General features: G+C 39.7%; 1 protein-coding gene across 1 annotated transcript in view; it reads right to left on the bottom strand.

Moving 5' to 3' along the window:
• Positions 1-16,882, bottom strand: part of LOC124622676 — an 87,572-nt gene that overhangs the window by 52,536 nt on the left and 18,154 nt on the right. The window contains exons 3-5 of the mRNA XM_047148467.1: positions 11,217-11,602; positions 10,664-10,827; positions 8,372-8,546 (exon numbers count right to left, since the gene is read on the bottom strand). Of these exons, the coding sequence (XP_047004423.1) occupies positions 8,372-8,546; positions 10,664-10,827; positions 11,217-11,602 (725 nt within the window). The remainder of the gene's footprint in view (positions 1-8,371; positions 8,547-10,663; positions 10,828-11,216; positions 11,603-16,882) is intronic.

The raw sequence follows: 16,882 nt of genomic DNA, 5'->3' as shown, positions 1-16,882 counted from the left end.
AGTGTATTATCTTGGATGAGAGTCATCATCAGATGTGGAATAACTTTGGGTGGGCCCCCAGGGAAAGGTTGGGACCCTCGCTGTTTATGTTGTATGTTAAGAACCTTGCAGACAATATTAACAGTAACTATAGACTTTTTACAGATGACACAGTTAGTGAAGCATTGTCTGAAAGAAGCTGCAGAGGTGCTAAAATTGGCAATTTGCTTTAACTGTTCAGAAATGTAAAATTGTGCGCTTCACAAAAATAAAGAAAGAAAGTAGTATCCTTTGACTACAATATCAGTATGTCACAGTTGCAACTGGCCAACTCCTACAAATACCTGGGTGTACACTATGTAGAGATATGAAATGGAATGGTCACACAGGATCAGTCCTGGGCAAAACAGGTGGCAGACTTTCATTTATTGGTAGAATACTGAGAAAATGAAATCAGTCTACAAATGAGATTGCTTACAAATTACTTGTGCAAACCATTCTGGAATATTGCTCAAGTGCATGGGACCTGTACCAAATAGGACTAGGGAATACTGACCACAGACAGAGAAGGACAGCACAATTGGTCACAGGTTTTTTACCTGTAGGGGAGTGTCACAGAGATTCTAAAGAAACTGAACTGACAGATTCTTGAAAACAGATGTAAACTATTCTGAGAGAGAGTACTTAAGTCTATGGAGCCGGCTTTAAATGATGATTCTAGAAATATACTAACACCCGCTACTTATTGTGACAATAAGATTACATTAATTAAAGCACACACAGAGGCATTTAAACAATCATTCTTCCTGCATTCAACGTGTGAATGGAATGGGAAGAAACCCAAATAATTGGTACATTGGGATGTACCCTCTGCCATGCACTTCGCAGTGGTGTAGATGTAGTGGCATCAAATAGAAAGACTTGCACAAGATTGTTTCCTTTGGTTTCAAAAGAAATTCTAAAAACCTGGCTGACGAATGTCAATATTTCACAAGTGGGCATTACATTTGATACAAAATGTTCCAGTGCCCATTCCTGGTACGAGTTAGCAATAGTTACGTAACAAGGCAATAAGAAAGAACAGATGAACCATATATTTATTGTCAACATGTACAAATACACTATGTGATCAAAAGTATCTGGGCATCTGGCTGAAAATGGCTTACAAGTTCATGGCGTCCTCAATTGGTAATACTGGAATTCAATATGGTGTTGGTCCACCCTTAGCCTTGATGACAGCTTCCACTCTCGCAGGCATACATTCAATAAGGTGCTGGAAGGTTTCTTGGGGAATGGCAGTCCATTCTTCACAGAGTGGTGCACTGAGGAGAGGTATCAATGTCGGTCGGTGAGGCCTGGCACAAAGCCAGCATTGCAAAACATCCCAAAGGTGTTCTATAGGATTCAGGTCAGGACTATATGCAGGCCAGCCCCTTACAGGGATGTTAGTGTCATGTAACCACTCCACCACAGGCCATGCATTATGAACAGGTGCTTGATTGTGTTGAAAGAGGCAATCGGCATCCCCCAATTGCTCCTCATCAGTGGGGAGCAAGAAGGTGCTTAAATCATCATTGTAGGCCTGTGCTGTGATAGTGCCATGCAAAACAACAAGGGGTGCAAGCCCAGCCATGAAAAACATGACGACACCGTAACATGAAAAACATGACGACACCGTAACACCACCGCTTCTGAATTTTACTGTTGGCACTACACATACTAGCAGATGATGTTCACCAGGCATTCGCCATACCTACCCCCTGTCATCGGATTGTCACAATGTGTACCATGATTCGTCACTCCACACAACATTTTCCAGAGGTGTTTGACATTTACTGGTGTGATGTGTAGCTTACAAGCAGCCGCTCGACCATGAAATCCAAATTTTCTCACCTCCTGCCTATCTGTCATAGTACTTGTAATAGATCCTGATGCAGTTTGGAATTCTTGTGTGACGGTCTGGATATGTGTCTGCCTATTACACATTACGACCCTCTTCAACTGTCAGCACACTCTGTCAGTCAACAGAGGAGATCGGGCTGTATTCTTTTGTGCTGTAAATGTCCCTTCACATTTCCATTTTACTATCACATCGGAACAGTGGACCTAGTGATGTTTAGGAGTGTGGAAATCTCGCATACAGACATATGACACAAGTGACACCCAATCACCTGACCGAATTCGAAGTCGGTGAGATCTGCGGAATGTTCCATTCTGCTCTTGCCACATATTCGCCAACATTTCAGCTGTAACTGTCCCAACTGCTGTGACAATTCTTTTCTCTAAATGATTGATGTGTCTTATCACTTCACTGTACACAACCTTTTTTTTATGTGGAAAAAAAAGTCCAGGGGGTTAAGTCTGGGCGTTGTGGTGGCCAAGGTAATGGGCCAGACCTGCCTATCCACCTTCCTGGAAAGCGACTGCCAAGGGCCCCCCCCCCCCCCCCCCCACACACACACACACTTACTGTAATGAGGCGGGGCACCATCTTATTGGAAAAATACAAGCCCCTTTTCTGCCTCAATATTGTCCATTTAGGGAAAGACGTACTCTGTCAACATGTCACAGTAAATGTCCCCATTTATTCTTTTTCTACAAAAATAAAAGGACTAACCACAGGATCTTCCATCAAACAAAACCACACATTAACTTTGGAAGAGTCACGTGGTTCACCACCATACTGATGTCTAAAATTACATTGCACTGTTATAACTGACTCAGTTTTCACAAGCCAAATAACACATTGCACTTTCTTTTGCAGAGTACAAATTGTTGCCGAGTCGCTGTGCATAGCACTGCACGCACACCTGGACTGAACTGAGGGAACAGGGGGAAAAACAGCACTGGTTCTGTCTCAAGGTCAAGCAGACCTGCCAAACTTGGACAGTTGATGAATCATACACCACAAACTAGTATAGTGTATGTCGCTTTGTACAGATTCTAGGACACATTAAAACTAGGGAGTTCTTTTTCAAACATAATGTATAGTGATTTTTGACATATCCTCGCTTGATAAAAATAACAACACTTCTGGGCTACAAAATGCAATAATTCATGCTTTAAACAGGATACTTCAATGATATCACATCTACTTAAATCTTAGGCCAATGATTTGGAGATGAACATAACAATCAAGAAGAAATCCACGTTACACAACAGCATGTATGGTGAATATTGATTTGGAGAATGTGTGACAGGACTTCCTTGATAATTTACACAGATATGCGATATTTGAAAAAGGCTTTACACAATAAAACTTGTTTAACGCAACACAGGTAAGAAATAATACAATGCACACCGCCAGTCACATGCTACTTCGACTTTAAAGTCATAGTAGTGGCTTTTTTAGCTTCCTTCAAAAAATCTTGAAAAAATGTTTTGTCATAATAGGAATCAAACTTCCTGGTCTTCAAAATAGAAAGACTCCACAGATTCCTTGGACATGGATGACCTGAACTCTGTTCTATTTTTCTTAACAAGGCTGAAAACACATTAATATTCTGCATTGCTATGGGGTATGTTGAGAATAGAGAGCAATACTATAGAAATTCAGTTATCTTTAAGAGGTCCATTGGCTCTACCAATTCTTGATATTTGTGCTCAACTGGAATCACTGGCAGCATCTTGATTTGCAGCCAAAGTGTCATCTGCCTGAAGAGCTGTAAACTGCCTCCGAAGCTCATTCACCACCTCATCTGTAGTTTCATTCTCTTCCATGCATAACATGATAGGAAACTTTTCCAAGAAAAAAACTAATGGTAGAAAACAGTGCATCTTCAATTTTGTCCAACCTAGCAACTTGAGCATGCTTTAACACATCATCCTAGAGTGGAGACTTGTACAAAAGTAGTTTCTCACTGATGGAAAGAAAATGGATTTATCTCTATTCTGGAGATCATTCAATATGTTTGAAGTCTGAATGCCAATAACTAACTCATCATCACTATTTTGATTTTGAATCAAGTTGTACTCAACTTCAAGCAATGAGGAACATTTGACAATTTTGGGCTTAACAAACTTGGTGAACAACTGCTGTGACAAATCAATTAGAAGGTCTAATAAAAAGAGAACTTCAATATTGAGGACAGGAACATAACAATTTTTCCTCATGTGTTGGAGCAGAAGTCTTACTTTTTAGAATGGGTTCGTCGCATCTGGAAGAATATGCTATTCTTTTAGAGGCATGTGTAGTGGCAGAATCAAGAATTCTCTTCTTCTGATATTCTTTGGATCCACTTTATTCAACTCTAGGCATTCTCAAAGATGTAAAGCGTGTGGAAATGTCTTGGGTACATAATATTACTTCCTCCTTGAAGAAAGAAACATATGCCACAGGTCCAGTAGTCTATCCAACCATCTGCCAAAAGATAGCCACCTAGTACACACATGCTTCAGAATTTTCTTTGCCCCTTTGTTGTGAAAGTTCTTGAAAATGGCTACAGAGCCGAAATCATGATTTTGTTGTAATTAATGAACAATTAACAGTCAAATAGTGGAATTTTCTTTCAAAACATTTTGTACGATTGTGGTCCCCCACGATGGAAAGAGGTTTCAAACAAGTCCACAGAAATTTGACTGTGTAGTGCAGAAGAAAAACTACAGATATTCAAGGCGGGAAAGGTGCACTTGTTACAAAAATTGAGGTTTTCATGTTTCGAGGATGCTCAATCCAATTTACAGGACACGCATGATAGTGCATTATGCATATCAAATTGCGTACGACATAGATTACAGTAATTTCAAGGGAAGCAGTGGATGGTTGCATAACTTCAAGCAGTGCTACAGAATTGGAAGACATAAGATAAAGAAATTTCCAAAGAAGTGTCAACTTGATGATGCACAGCAAAATGGAATCGGCTCGCAAATTTGCAGAAGAGAGAGAAATTTATCCCATTGTTCAGTAAGGAAATTGTTTCCAATTCAGACCAGTTGGGGTCTGAAAAAGAAGTGCATATGATGGGAACCCAGGAAATTAGAGGTCAAAGAGAGTTGTATCAAGATCAACATCAATGGCTTAACATATTCGTATACAATTATGCTGACTGTTAATCTGAATGGTAAATTTGATACAAAATTATTTATTGTGTTGTGAGAAGTTGCAGGTTCTCTGTCTATGTCATCATTAAGTACGATTTCCATGCTCAGTATAGCTGATGTCAAAAATATTTGCAACTGCGACAAAATTTCTTAATATTACTACAGCTGCAAATCGTCACTAATGTCTGTTCCATCAGATATGCGTGCATATCTGAAGAAACAGACAGTGTATTAAAAATTAAGTATGTGCCTTACATCCAACCAAGTGTTAAGCAACGCAACAACACAGTTCAGAGACATAAATAAGTAACGATTCTGAAAATATCTTGTGTAATTATCTACAAATGACCCCTTTCTCTCCACAAACGGAAGAGTTAACTTTATCTCCACAAATGGATAAGTTAACTTTACCTGCTACTAAATCATTATTATTGGTATACATTCATTTTGTTGTGGACCAAGAAATCTATGAAGAGCTACTCTTTATGAGAATTGCAACAACCTAAACTAAAGGTGAACCAATATTTAATGTTCTGAAATGTTATTTAATGAAAAAGTGAGCCCTTTATCCATTAGGATATCAGTGGCAGCAGATGGAGCACTTGTCCTTACTTTTGTGGATTTATAAGCCATTTAAAACAAAAACATGCCCAAGATGTTTGTAATACAATGCATGATTCTCTACAATTTGTCATTAATGCACTAAACAGGTTATTGCATCATTCTCTTCAATTTGTCATTAATTCACTAAACAAATTTCGAAGCAATGTGTTGAATCCTAGATTACTTGCATAGTTATGTGAAGAAAATTATGAAAACTGTGATCAATAACTCCTCCGCTCTGAATTACACTGTCTGTACAGTGGCTTATGTTTGACAAGATTTTTCTCACAAGTCCACAATTTCAGCTTTTTTTGCCAGAGTTAAACTACTCAAACAACACACTGGACAATGCAAACTGTCCCAGTTTTCCATTTTGTCACAGGAAAACTGCCTGTTTGAAGATGTTTCAACCTACATTCAACATTTAAATGACCTTCTCAAAGACGTTCAAACTAGGTTTGAGGATGTTTTGACTATAGAAACACCACAGTAGGTGATCTACCAACACTAAAATATTGAAGAAACGGATGCCATGTTACAAGAAGAACTGACTAAAATATGTATTAAAAGCTTAAAAAGTACTGCTTAAAAAAGGAATATCAGCAATTCTGGCTTCAGAAAGACATACCTGTTATTTATCCTATATTATGGAATATTGCGAGAAAGTTTTTGATAGCTTTTCCATCTTCATACCTCATGGGAAGGAGTTTCTGTGTGACTACCAATCTTCTTACAAAAAGAACAAGAAAGAGATTGGAATCACTGACCAAGGGGATTTAAGGTTAAACGTAACTAAACTGAGGCTAAATACCGAAAATTTGCTAAGCAACTGGCTCATCATCCTTCCCACTACAAGATTTACGTATTAATTTATCCAGATTTGCATTTTGTGCCATCTGAAGTAATAAATGTATAAAACTTAACATGTTTTTCACTCTACACTTTTACAATTAAGCATGCCAAAGTAAGTAACACCGTATCAACTGTCAAACAAGTATTTAAAGTTGATGAATTTGTGAAAATTCAATATACGAACAGCATGGGGTCCATGCAAAACAGGAAAAATTGGCACGTAGTTCATGAGAGAAAAGATCTCGGAACCTCTGGTTTATTGCAGAGTAGTTAAAGGTGCGCTTTCTATGTTGTATGTACTTTTCTGAGCGGCAAACAACACACAGCAGTATCACGGCACATTCATAAGCCATCCATCCACCAATTTCAAAAGTTTTCACAAATATGCAAAAAATTCGTATGAAATCCGAATCGTAAAAAGATGCAGTTGAAAAGACAAGTAATTTTATTAGAATCATGACAAACTAAAGTAAAAGTTTAGAACAACTAGTCAATAAGAATAATGCGTAATACAAACTAATCATGCTATGCTGAAATCAAATGTTTTTTGCTTAAAAATAAAACCAAACTCAGATGATGGTTCTGATGATTTAGTGCAGCTTAGAGTAAACATGGTGGAAACATTTTGAAAGTACTCTTAAAATGCCAACAATATTTTTCATCACAGAACCCAAAAATATTTATGTTGCAAATTAAACTGTACAGTCGTCCATTATCCTAAATCCTTCTGCATTATCCTAAAGGTAGTGCATGAGCAGAAACATGATTAAGTTTCCAGATAAATCAATTTGAAAATATATGTTGAAGCTTGTAGTAGTGGTTCAATCTGCACAAAATTTTTATGGTAAGAAAACAATTAACTGACAGAATAGGGATTACGATGGGATCAACAGAACAGAATGTAAATGACGGGAAATATAAAACTGGGAATCTAAAGCTTGTTGTTATTGTAACTGTATTATTAGCTTCTCTATGTTTATAAAACTTGCCATGCACCAACAGCACACTGCAGAAACCAACTGGAGAAAATGATGAGCAGATGACAATGTCCTCAATATTTCTAAATCATATGACGGGAAAAATTTTTCGCCCCCACGGACATGAGAATCTTTGGGCACCCCTGGTCGCACTCATTTTCTATACACCATCTCTTTTACAAATGAACCACACTTCCCAAAACCTCTCTCAATAAACTGATGCTACAATTCGCCTTCCCCACTACAGTCCTTACATGCTGGTCCTGTTTCACACTGCTTTGCAACATTATGCCCAGGTATTTAAGGGGGACTGTATCAGTAGCCCATTCCTGATGCTGTATTCAAACATCAAAGGACTGTTTTTCCTACCCATCCACATTTACTTACATTTTCCTATATTTGGAGCAAGCTGTCATTGATCACACCAACTAGATATTGTGTCTAAACTAATTTGCGTCCTCAGGCAGTCACTAAACAATGACACCTTCCCGTAAATCACAGCATTGCTGGCAAACATCCACAATTGCTACTCACCCTATCAGTCAGATCATTTACATAGAGAATAGTAACGGTCCTACCACACTTCTCTAGGGCACTCCTGATGATAGCCTGACGGATATTCACCGTCGAGGACAACATGCTGTGTCCTATTACCTAAGAAGTCTTTGAGCCATTCTTTCACATGGTCGAAGTTTCAGTGAATACAAAACAATAAATACACACAAAATTAAGACAGTTTTACTTCTTTGGTCTTTTACCACTGTTTGCAATTCAAATCCCTTTAAAGCAAGACATATGTTATGATCTGGGCTATGACAAATATCTCTCCCACCTACCACACAATAGTCTTCTTTATATCATGGCACTTAATAATAATAATAATAATAATAATAATAATAATACAAGAACATTAACACTACCTCTAGAATCCCTGTTGGCATCATCAGTAGAAAGTGGTGATGCAGTATGAGCCCTCCTAACAGTTGTTCCAACATTTGCTACTGGAACATTATTTGCTCCCCAGTTTTCTTTGTTTTCTTGTGCATCTCGGCGCTGAGCTTCACGTAGCTTCTGGATCTCATTGATATGGATTACCTGTAAAAAGGAAACTTATTAGAAAGCAATATTGTGTATTACAAGAAATAGATTAGTCTCTAAATATTAATAGATTTTTGCTTCACAAACCTCCAAACATTTCATTGCGGAGGACAGTTGTGTTTTTTTTATCTTTATCTTTTACAGTTATGTTCTTAGAACCTGAAGGGGAAAAAATACTGTCTGTATACTTGCCAGAGCACGGGGGCAGGGGGGAATCCCCACATTTTCCAGTTAAAAATACACTTTTTCCCAGGTGAAAATACATTGTACACCTGCTGAAAGTACTTTTCCCATGTTAAGAGACAATATACATTCCCTGGAAGCTGTAAAACTTACCAATCTTTTGAATGGTGAGGCTATTATACACCAGCATAGAACTTCCCAGCTCTTTAAGAAACGAAACTCGGCACAAAATATCGTATTTTGGAAAGATCTTTGATGTGCGGCAGCATTTGCACTGCATATTTTTGTATTACATTGCAATCCTGTCAGGGAATCGTAGCTCGTGTCAAGTGATCTTGCCGTCAAAACGCAGCAGATATTCGGAGCATAGGACATGTGTCAGTCAATGGCTACATGATTTCTAAGTAGCGTGAACACACAATGGTTTAAATTAATATAGCTGCACGAAAAGCTAAGCTTTCACATATAATACAGGTCATCAAAATTTCTTTGTTGCTTTTGTTTCCCAAGGATGCAGTTAGGCAGTATCCTAAGAGCATAGCTTTAATTGCAGCAACTGAATATTTCTGAAAAGCACAAATATAAATTTCACTGCCATGCACCGAGCATTTCATGGGATACCTGACTGAATACAGGTTCCATCAAGCACTTCAATTGTTCCATAGAAAAGCCAATTACAGGGTTAAACTGCTAAAGCACTCACTTCAAACTGTATATTTTTTAGGATGATTATACTTTTTTCCGTCACTATTGCATAATTTGTAATACACAAAGAACTGAAATAAATATGAAAAATTAACCTTGAAACTTTGTCGTTTTCATTGTGTTTTACCCTTTAAGTAAAATTTTAAATAAATAAATAACTGGCTGATCTTTGGGCCTGAATTTTTTCTAAGTGGCTCATCCTCAAATTGTCTAATTTTTAGTGGTAGTCTAATGCTCCACAATTTAAAAAATTCATTGTACAGTCTCACACGTAACGTAGTTCATCTCGTTTAAAGGGAAATTTATTTTGAAAGTATCTCTTCTCAAACCACCAATCACAATATTTTTCTGTGAGCTATCAGAAATGTAAACAGTTATGATGTCGTGCTCATTGATACATGCCCCTTGAGAAAAGAGGAATCAAAAGCAGTTTTTTTGTTACGCAGTACTGTGTAGTGTCAGCAGATGCTTGTGTATGCACTGTTTTGTTGTTGTAAATAACGCATTTTCTTTGCAACTAAAATTTTATTTTGGTGTTATATTCTAATCTGCCTTATATTGCTGCAATAGTGGGCTAAAGTAAAATACATCAGTTCTTACCAGTCAAAGTTACAAAAATTTAACTCAAAACTAAAACAATGAAAAACTCCAACATTCTAAAAAAAAAAAAAAAAAATTTCAGGTTTTTCTCAGATTTCTCCCAGTTGAAAAAATTTCCAGGTCTTTCCAGGATTTCTTGGTTGTCCTGGGGCATATAGACTAATCAGCACAAATTTAACTCTCCCTCTGGTCTAACACAGATGTTGGGATTCTTTATACATAACTAAAATACATTTGTGGAATCTGTTAAATTTCTTAGTAGCATTTTTGCACTGTGGGGCCGAAACAGAAATTTCATAGATCTTTTAGAGCAAATCCTACTATAAATGGGTCAAAACATACTACTTCCTAATAAAAGCAGTACTTCCAATCTAAAATGTTTTTGATTTGTGTGTTCAGAACAAAAATAGCACATACATCTGAATGTTGAACACTCTTGATTTTATACATATATCTGATGTTTCAAAAAAGGAACAACAACCACCAAAGTAAATGTTTCACCCCTTCAGCCCTATATGAATTCCAAAAAATCATGAATGGCCATAGTTTACTTTTCATGCAGCTTTCCAGTGCTGGGAGCTTCTGGCACATACTATTCCAACGTACTTACATAAAAAGTTTGTTACCTGCTTTAGCAATGTGTTATATTCTTTGAATGAAATGTTGCCACTCTTCAACTGCTCTTCTGCCTGGGCAATAATCATGTTGATATTTAAATCAATATCAGAATCCATTCTTAACATTCTCATATCTGTATCTTCACCTGATGCAATTATAGCTCGTTGCTCTTCTGAAATAAAGATTAAAATTGCTATAAAAATATATGCTATGAATCATATGCACATTGCAAATTTCCAATAAAACTTACACTGTGCAGATAATACAGCATACCCCACTTTACTGAGTTGTGCAGTCAACACTTGGGGAAAATTTCCACTTACAAAAAGAATTGAACACCAGCTTATAAACATATCCACCATTCACTTCATTATTTGTCTAGCTCCACATCTCTCTATATTACAGTTTCTGCTTAATTGCAACATTTATTTATTTCATTTCTAAAAACTACAGAAAATCTGACTTTAACAAAACACTGTACTACTTATATATTGTATTACTATTATTTTCAGAATTTGAAAATGTTGGAATAAGATATTTTGAAGATAATAAAATGCTTACCTTGAAGTTTGCGATACAGTAATGGTCTTCCCAGTCTATCATAAGGCCGTTCAAATAAATTCATCTGCGCAGCTTGCCTGTCAGTGGGGTTGTGACTCTGTGATGGCACTGGAGTTGCTGGTGATTTATAAGCATCTGGATGTGCTTCTTTTAATTGTGCCCAACCAGCTACACCATGTTCGTAGCCTTTTCCTGTAGCAGCTGCTGGTGCGGAAGGGGAAGTTGGTGACTGAGGCGGAGCACCTGTAGAGGCTGGTGGTGATGGCGATGAACGAGAAATGGCAGCTGGGGACGGTGGCGAAGGCGCTAAAGGTGCTACAGCAATGGGTGCCAGAGTCCGGAGATCGACATCTTCACTTCCAAACAACTCCTCACTCCCAAACAATCTGTGCAACAATAAAGTGGCTCTATTCATGCTTCCGTTCTCTACAATAAATGTGGCACCTCAGTTTGACAACATCTATTTCCAACATGAAAACTTTGTCTCTCATTACAGGGGGAGAAATTCTAAGTATTCAAAGAAGCTGTAGTTATCTCTCAAGTGAGTGGTTAATGGTGTGCTTCCTGGTGTTCAGCTAAGCTACTGTTTCCCCATTTTACACATAATATTTTGATAACTGGCTCAATCTTCTTTAGGTGCTGCAAGTTGTGCTGTTATTTATACTCACAGTCTGGACTCCAACCAGATTGCAGCAAGTAAATATAACAGCAGTCCACAGCTCATGGTCTTGCTGTAGCATTCTCACTTCTCGTGCACAGGGTCCTGGCTTCAATTCCCGGTGGGGTCAGGGATTTGCTCTGCCTTGAGATGACTGGGTGTTGTGCCTCCTTCATCATCACTGATTCGCAAGTCGAAGTGACGTCAACTACAAAGGACTTGCAATACGGCGGCCAAACTCCCCCGCATGGGGCCTCCCGGCCAACAATGCCAAACGATTCATTTCATTTCAGTATAACAGCACAACTCGTGGCAACTGAATGAGACAACTAGGTCAGTCATCGAGATACTGTGCATCAAATGACAACAAAAGCTTGCCTGAACACCCAGAAGCATACCATATAAACGGCTGCTGACAGAAACACATATTATTGTGAAAACATAAATCAGACTACACACTGTTCAGGAAAAATTTATGGGCACTCTGAAGCAAATTTTACCCATTTTTTGTACTGCTCCACTCTCACTCTCCTTTAATTCATCAAAAGTTACTTTGTTCCATGTATTTCAGAACATAAAGTTCTCATTATATTTACACATCTGTCTAATATCTGCACATTAAACTGGCACTATCGTAGTCTCTCATATCCCGATGTCCACTGTTTCGACATTATACACATTACATTTTCTTATTACATGAAACAAGTACGAGAAACAATATGTTTCTTTTCCTTGTATATTTCAGGTGGCACACATACCTTTATACAGAAATAATCGTCACCCTATGCACAAATAAAGGAACTGAGAGCCTAGTATGATACCCATTCAAGGCCAATGAAAAATTTTCAGCAGAAAGATTACAGTATAGCCCATACATATCATGGTCCACAGATCATTAAAAATACAATCAAGAGGTTGCCACAGTGAGGACGACACATCTACAGCTGCAGTAGTGAGAGAAAAAGTATGTTGTATATTGGTATAGAACCCTAATCTGTAAAAGTAAGAACCCAGGTCCCAGGTGATGTTTAGTGAAGCACAAAGATTACGGCACTAAGTGTATATAATGAAAAGTCTTGCTTACAGGCAGTAGAGCTGAATAGCATTCTAGCAGAGAAATGTGAGAACAGTGCTGCCTGGCAAAAAGATGAAAAGACAGAGTGCAACCCCCCCCCCCCACACACACACGTCTTCTTTCATAGGTGGCTCTGCTTCCCCCCCCCCCCCCCCCCCCCCCACACACGTCTTCTTTCATAGGTGGCTCTGCTTCTTTTGTGACAGGACTGAAGTAGGATCTACTGGATCAATGAACCAGGCAAGTCTTGCACGTGGGTCTTCCACAGGGATTAGATGCCTGGGGTTAGGAGTTGGTGTGGCATAGGAATGGACCAGGATAGTTTTAGGTTAGGTGGGTGGAGAAATGGTACTTTAGGAGGGGAGTGAATGATTGGGAGTAGGATGTTCCTATTTCTGGGGGCATGACAATAGTGTGTCGAAGCCCTGATGAAAGATATGATTAAGCTGTCCAGACTGGGACGATACAGTTTATTGAGAGTGGTGCTCCTTTGCAGCTGATTCTTGGGGGTGATGTGAGGACTAGGAGTGCAAGGGGACAGGCACAGGAAATCTGTTTCCCGGCTAGCTTTGGGCGATAGTGCCTGGCTGTGAGGCCAAGCAAAACTTAAAGCATACTGGACCCTCCCCCATTACCTTCCAGGAATTCCTTGCCTCCAATCTGCCCTTACCACCCTTCCCCACATCCCTTCCCAAGAACACAAACCCCTCAACAGAGGGAATAAGTCATTTTCAACCTCAAGAGAGAGATTCCCTGCAGGCAAAAGCTCTACCACTAACATGATGCATCATGATGACTAACAAACGTATGGTTTCCACCAACACTTTGACTTTTCCACCAACAAGCTATGCCATATTAAACCCATCATTGAAGTCCAACATAGCCTCCAATCCATACTCAAATCTTTGGGCCCATCCCAGAATCTGTCACCTGAATCCGTCCCTCTCCTCACACCCCCTTCTCCTCCTGCACATCCACCATCCACTCAAAATCCATAACCCGAAGAACCTTGGACGCCCTATTGTAGCTGGTTACTGCACTCTCACTGAAAGAATCTCTGCTGTTGCCACCAACACCTCCAACTGACTGTAGCCTAGCCTCGCAAACTAAGGACAAAAACCACCTCTTTTACCGACTCTCTGCCATACCCATCCCTTTACCATCTGGATCCCTACTTGTCACTGTTTATGCCACCTCCCCGGACACCAATAACCCTCATGCCTATGACCTTGCCACTATCAAACACTCCCAACAACCTTCTGACTCCCATATATCTTACCAATTACATCCTGACACACAACACTATAAAAAAATCCATGGCGTAGTCATGGGAACTTGCATGGCACCTTCCTATGCCAACTTTATGGGCCATCTAGAGGAAATTTAATAATCCCCAAAAGCTCTTTTCTGATTCTGGGGACCAAGACACCCAATTCTCTTTCCTCTACAGCCTCAACATCATCTCTCCTATGCACTTCACCTGGTCCTCCTCAGCCCAACGTGTCACTTTCCTGTACACTGACCTCCAACGGCTCCAGCTGTATCTCAATCCATATTAAACCCGCTGACCATCAACAGTAACTGCATTTTCACTGCTGTCATCCATTCCACTACAAAAGTCACTCCCATTTAGCCTGGCCACCCATGGATGGCATGTGTGTAGAGGAGAATTCCCTTTCCCAGTATGTGGTGGCAGCTCAGACAAAGGCACTATCCTTAAAATCTAGTCTGCAAACTGATTTCCTACAGCATAGCCTCACTTACCCCTAATCACCCCCACTGTCTTAAAGAAGCAGTTGTGGAGGAGCCCCCCGCATCACTCAACATCACAACAGACAGGCGTAACTGAACCACTTGAACTTCCACTATCTATCATAATGGCTATAAATGAGGGATCTCTTATCCATGATCCTTCCCAATCTCCCTAGTGGTATTTTGCTGCTCACCTAACCTAAAGAACACACTGGTCCATCCCTATGTCACTTGCACCCGAACCATTTGCCACAGGGGCCTAATCCCTGTGGAAGGTCCCGGTGCAAGACCTGCCACATTCACCTACCCAGCAGGTTCTATTTTAGTCCTTTCACATGCTTATCCTACTCACCAGAAGCAGGGTCACCTGAGATAGCAACTAAGTCATGTACCAGCTCTGCTACAATTTGTGAAGAGCATTTTATGTGGGGCACCAACACACTGCAGCCAAAAGCGGAGCTGACCACCCAGTAGTGGAACAAGCTGAGAGGACAACATGCTGAAGTTCAGTGGTTGCTTCACAACTCGCACTACCTGGATCCTGCCTCCCAGCACCAGATGAGATTTATCCTTACACCACATTCTTCACCACAGTAATCCTCCTGGCCCCATTCTCTGCTAACCGATTGCACCTACACCCTCTACCTAACGTCCTGTCAACCTCTCCCAATCTACTCTTCCACATCATCATTGCCATCATATACCACACGAACTCATCTGCTTCAGTGTCTTTGTGTTGCGTTCCTATTCTGTGCATCAGCTGCTCTTCCCCACCCCAACCCCTCCTTCCACTCCCTTTCTCTTTTTCTATATACTCACCTGAACCAAATCAACCCCTTACTCAAGTCTACTTCCCAAACTGCAGTCTCAAGATTCGTGTGTTAGGGTGGTACAATGTAAATGAGTGTGCACATGTGCACGTGTGTGTGTGTGTGTGTGGGGGGGGGGGGGGGGGGGAGGGGGGGGGGGGCTGTACTCTTACTCCTTGAAAGATTCACAGAAACTCACTGCTTCTACTACGCAGTCACTTGTCTCCTTTAGGATTTATCTATATAGAACATCACATCTATTGCCCTCTTATGCATATGTGCATGTTATCAAGTGGAACTGCTAGTATCCAACTCATTGGATGCTCCCGCTTGTTGCACTTACAAAATCAATAAAATTTCATTAACTTCAAAGCATTCAAAATGACTGACTGCTGCCTAACACTTCTGCAGCCATTGATGCAAAGATTTCTAGACAGACTGATATTGTTGCACACATTGCAACAACGTTACGTTTTCAGTCCTCTTGGGTTAGCAGACCTTGTGCTGATTCCATCTTTGAGCCTCTGCCAGAGAAAAATGTTCACAAGTATGAAATAAGGCACACATGCAGACTGACTGATAATGTCTTCCTGTCTAATCCAGCAACCAGGAACGAGCTGGGTGAGCACTTTCCTAGTTGCAAGCATGTAGGGAGCTGCAGACCCATTAAGCTGCTGCCAAAAACATTAAAGGATACTTCATAAGGCATTTCTTCTAGGAGACCTGGTAGCACTTCTGTAACGAACTGTGAATATCTGTTACCCTCCAAGGTTTTTCTAATCAAGTAAGGATCAATTACTTAAGTCTCCAATAATCCCACATTAAATGTTCACACACCAGTACCTCTATGTTCAACCTGTCCATCAATCATTTAATGTTTCGAGGCCCAATAACATGCATATTTTTACATTCAGATTTCCATGATTTGTACAGGCTGCTTCATAGGTAAAGAAAATTCACCGAAGAAAGAATCTATTGACCTGATGTCTCATTAGAACTGAAAAGCCAATTTCCATGCATCACCTGCAATCCTTGGGATAATTTGCTGGTGAGGTGCCATATTACTAAGATGGAAGTTGCCTGGGTACAAAATATGAACAACACTAAGACTGATATTCCAGAGGCCACTCAATTTCTCGGGAGTTAAAATGTGGATTATGAGCAACGGCTGTTACAAAATTTATTTCATTCATTACATTCATTGCAAGTTGTCCCTCTATACTCTGCTTTTGTGTTCCAATGCCCTCCTACAACCATTTTTTTTCCATTTTCACTGAAGTTAAGAACTTTCACATAAGACATCAATGTGTCTGATATTCTAGACAAATAAAACATTACTCCTACATACTGTAAGTTCTTCAAAGTTACTTAT

Source organism: Schistocerca americana, chromosome 7 (assembly GCF_021461395.2).
Source record: "Schistocerca americana isolate TAMUIC-IGC-003095 chromosome 7, iqSchAmer2.1, whole genome shotgun sequence".
Taxonomy (NCBI): domain Eukaryota; kingdom Metazoa; phylum Arthropoda; class Insecta; order Orthoptera; family Acrididae; genus Schistocerca; species Schistocerca americana.
This window is presented reverse-complemented; position numbering and strand designations above follow the sequence as displayed.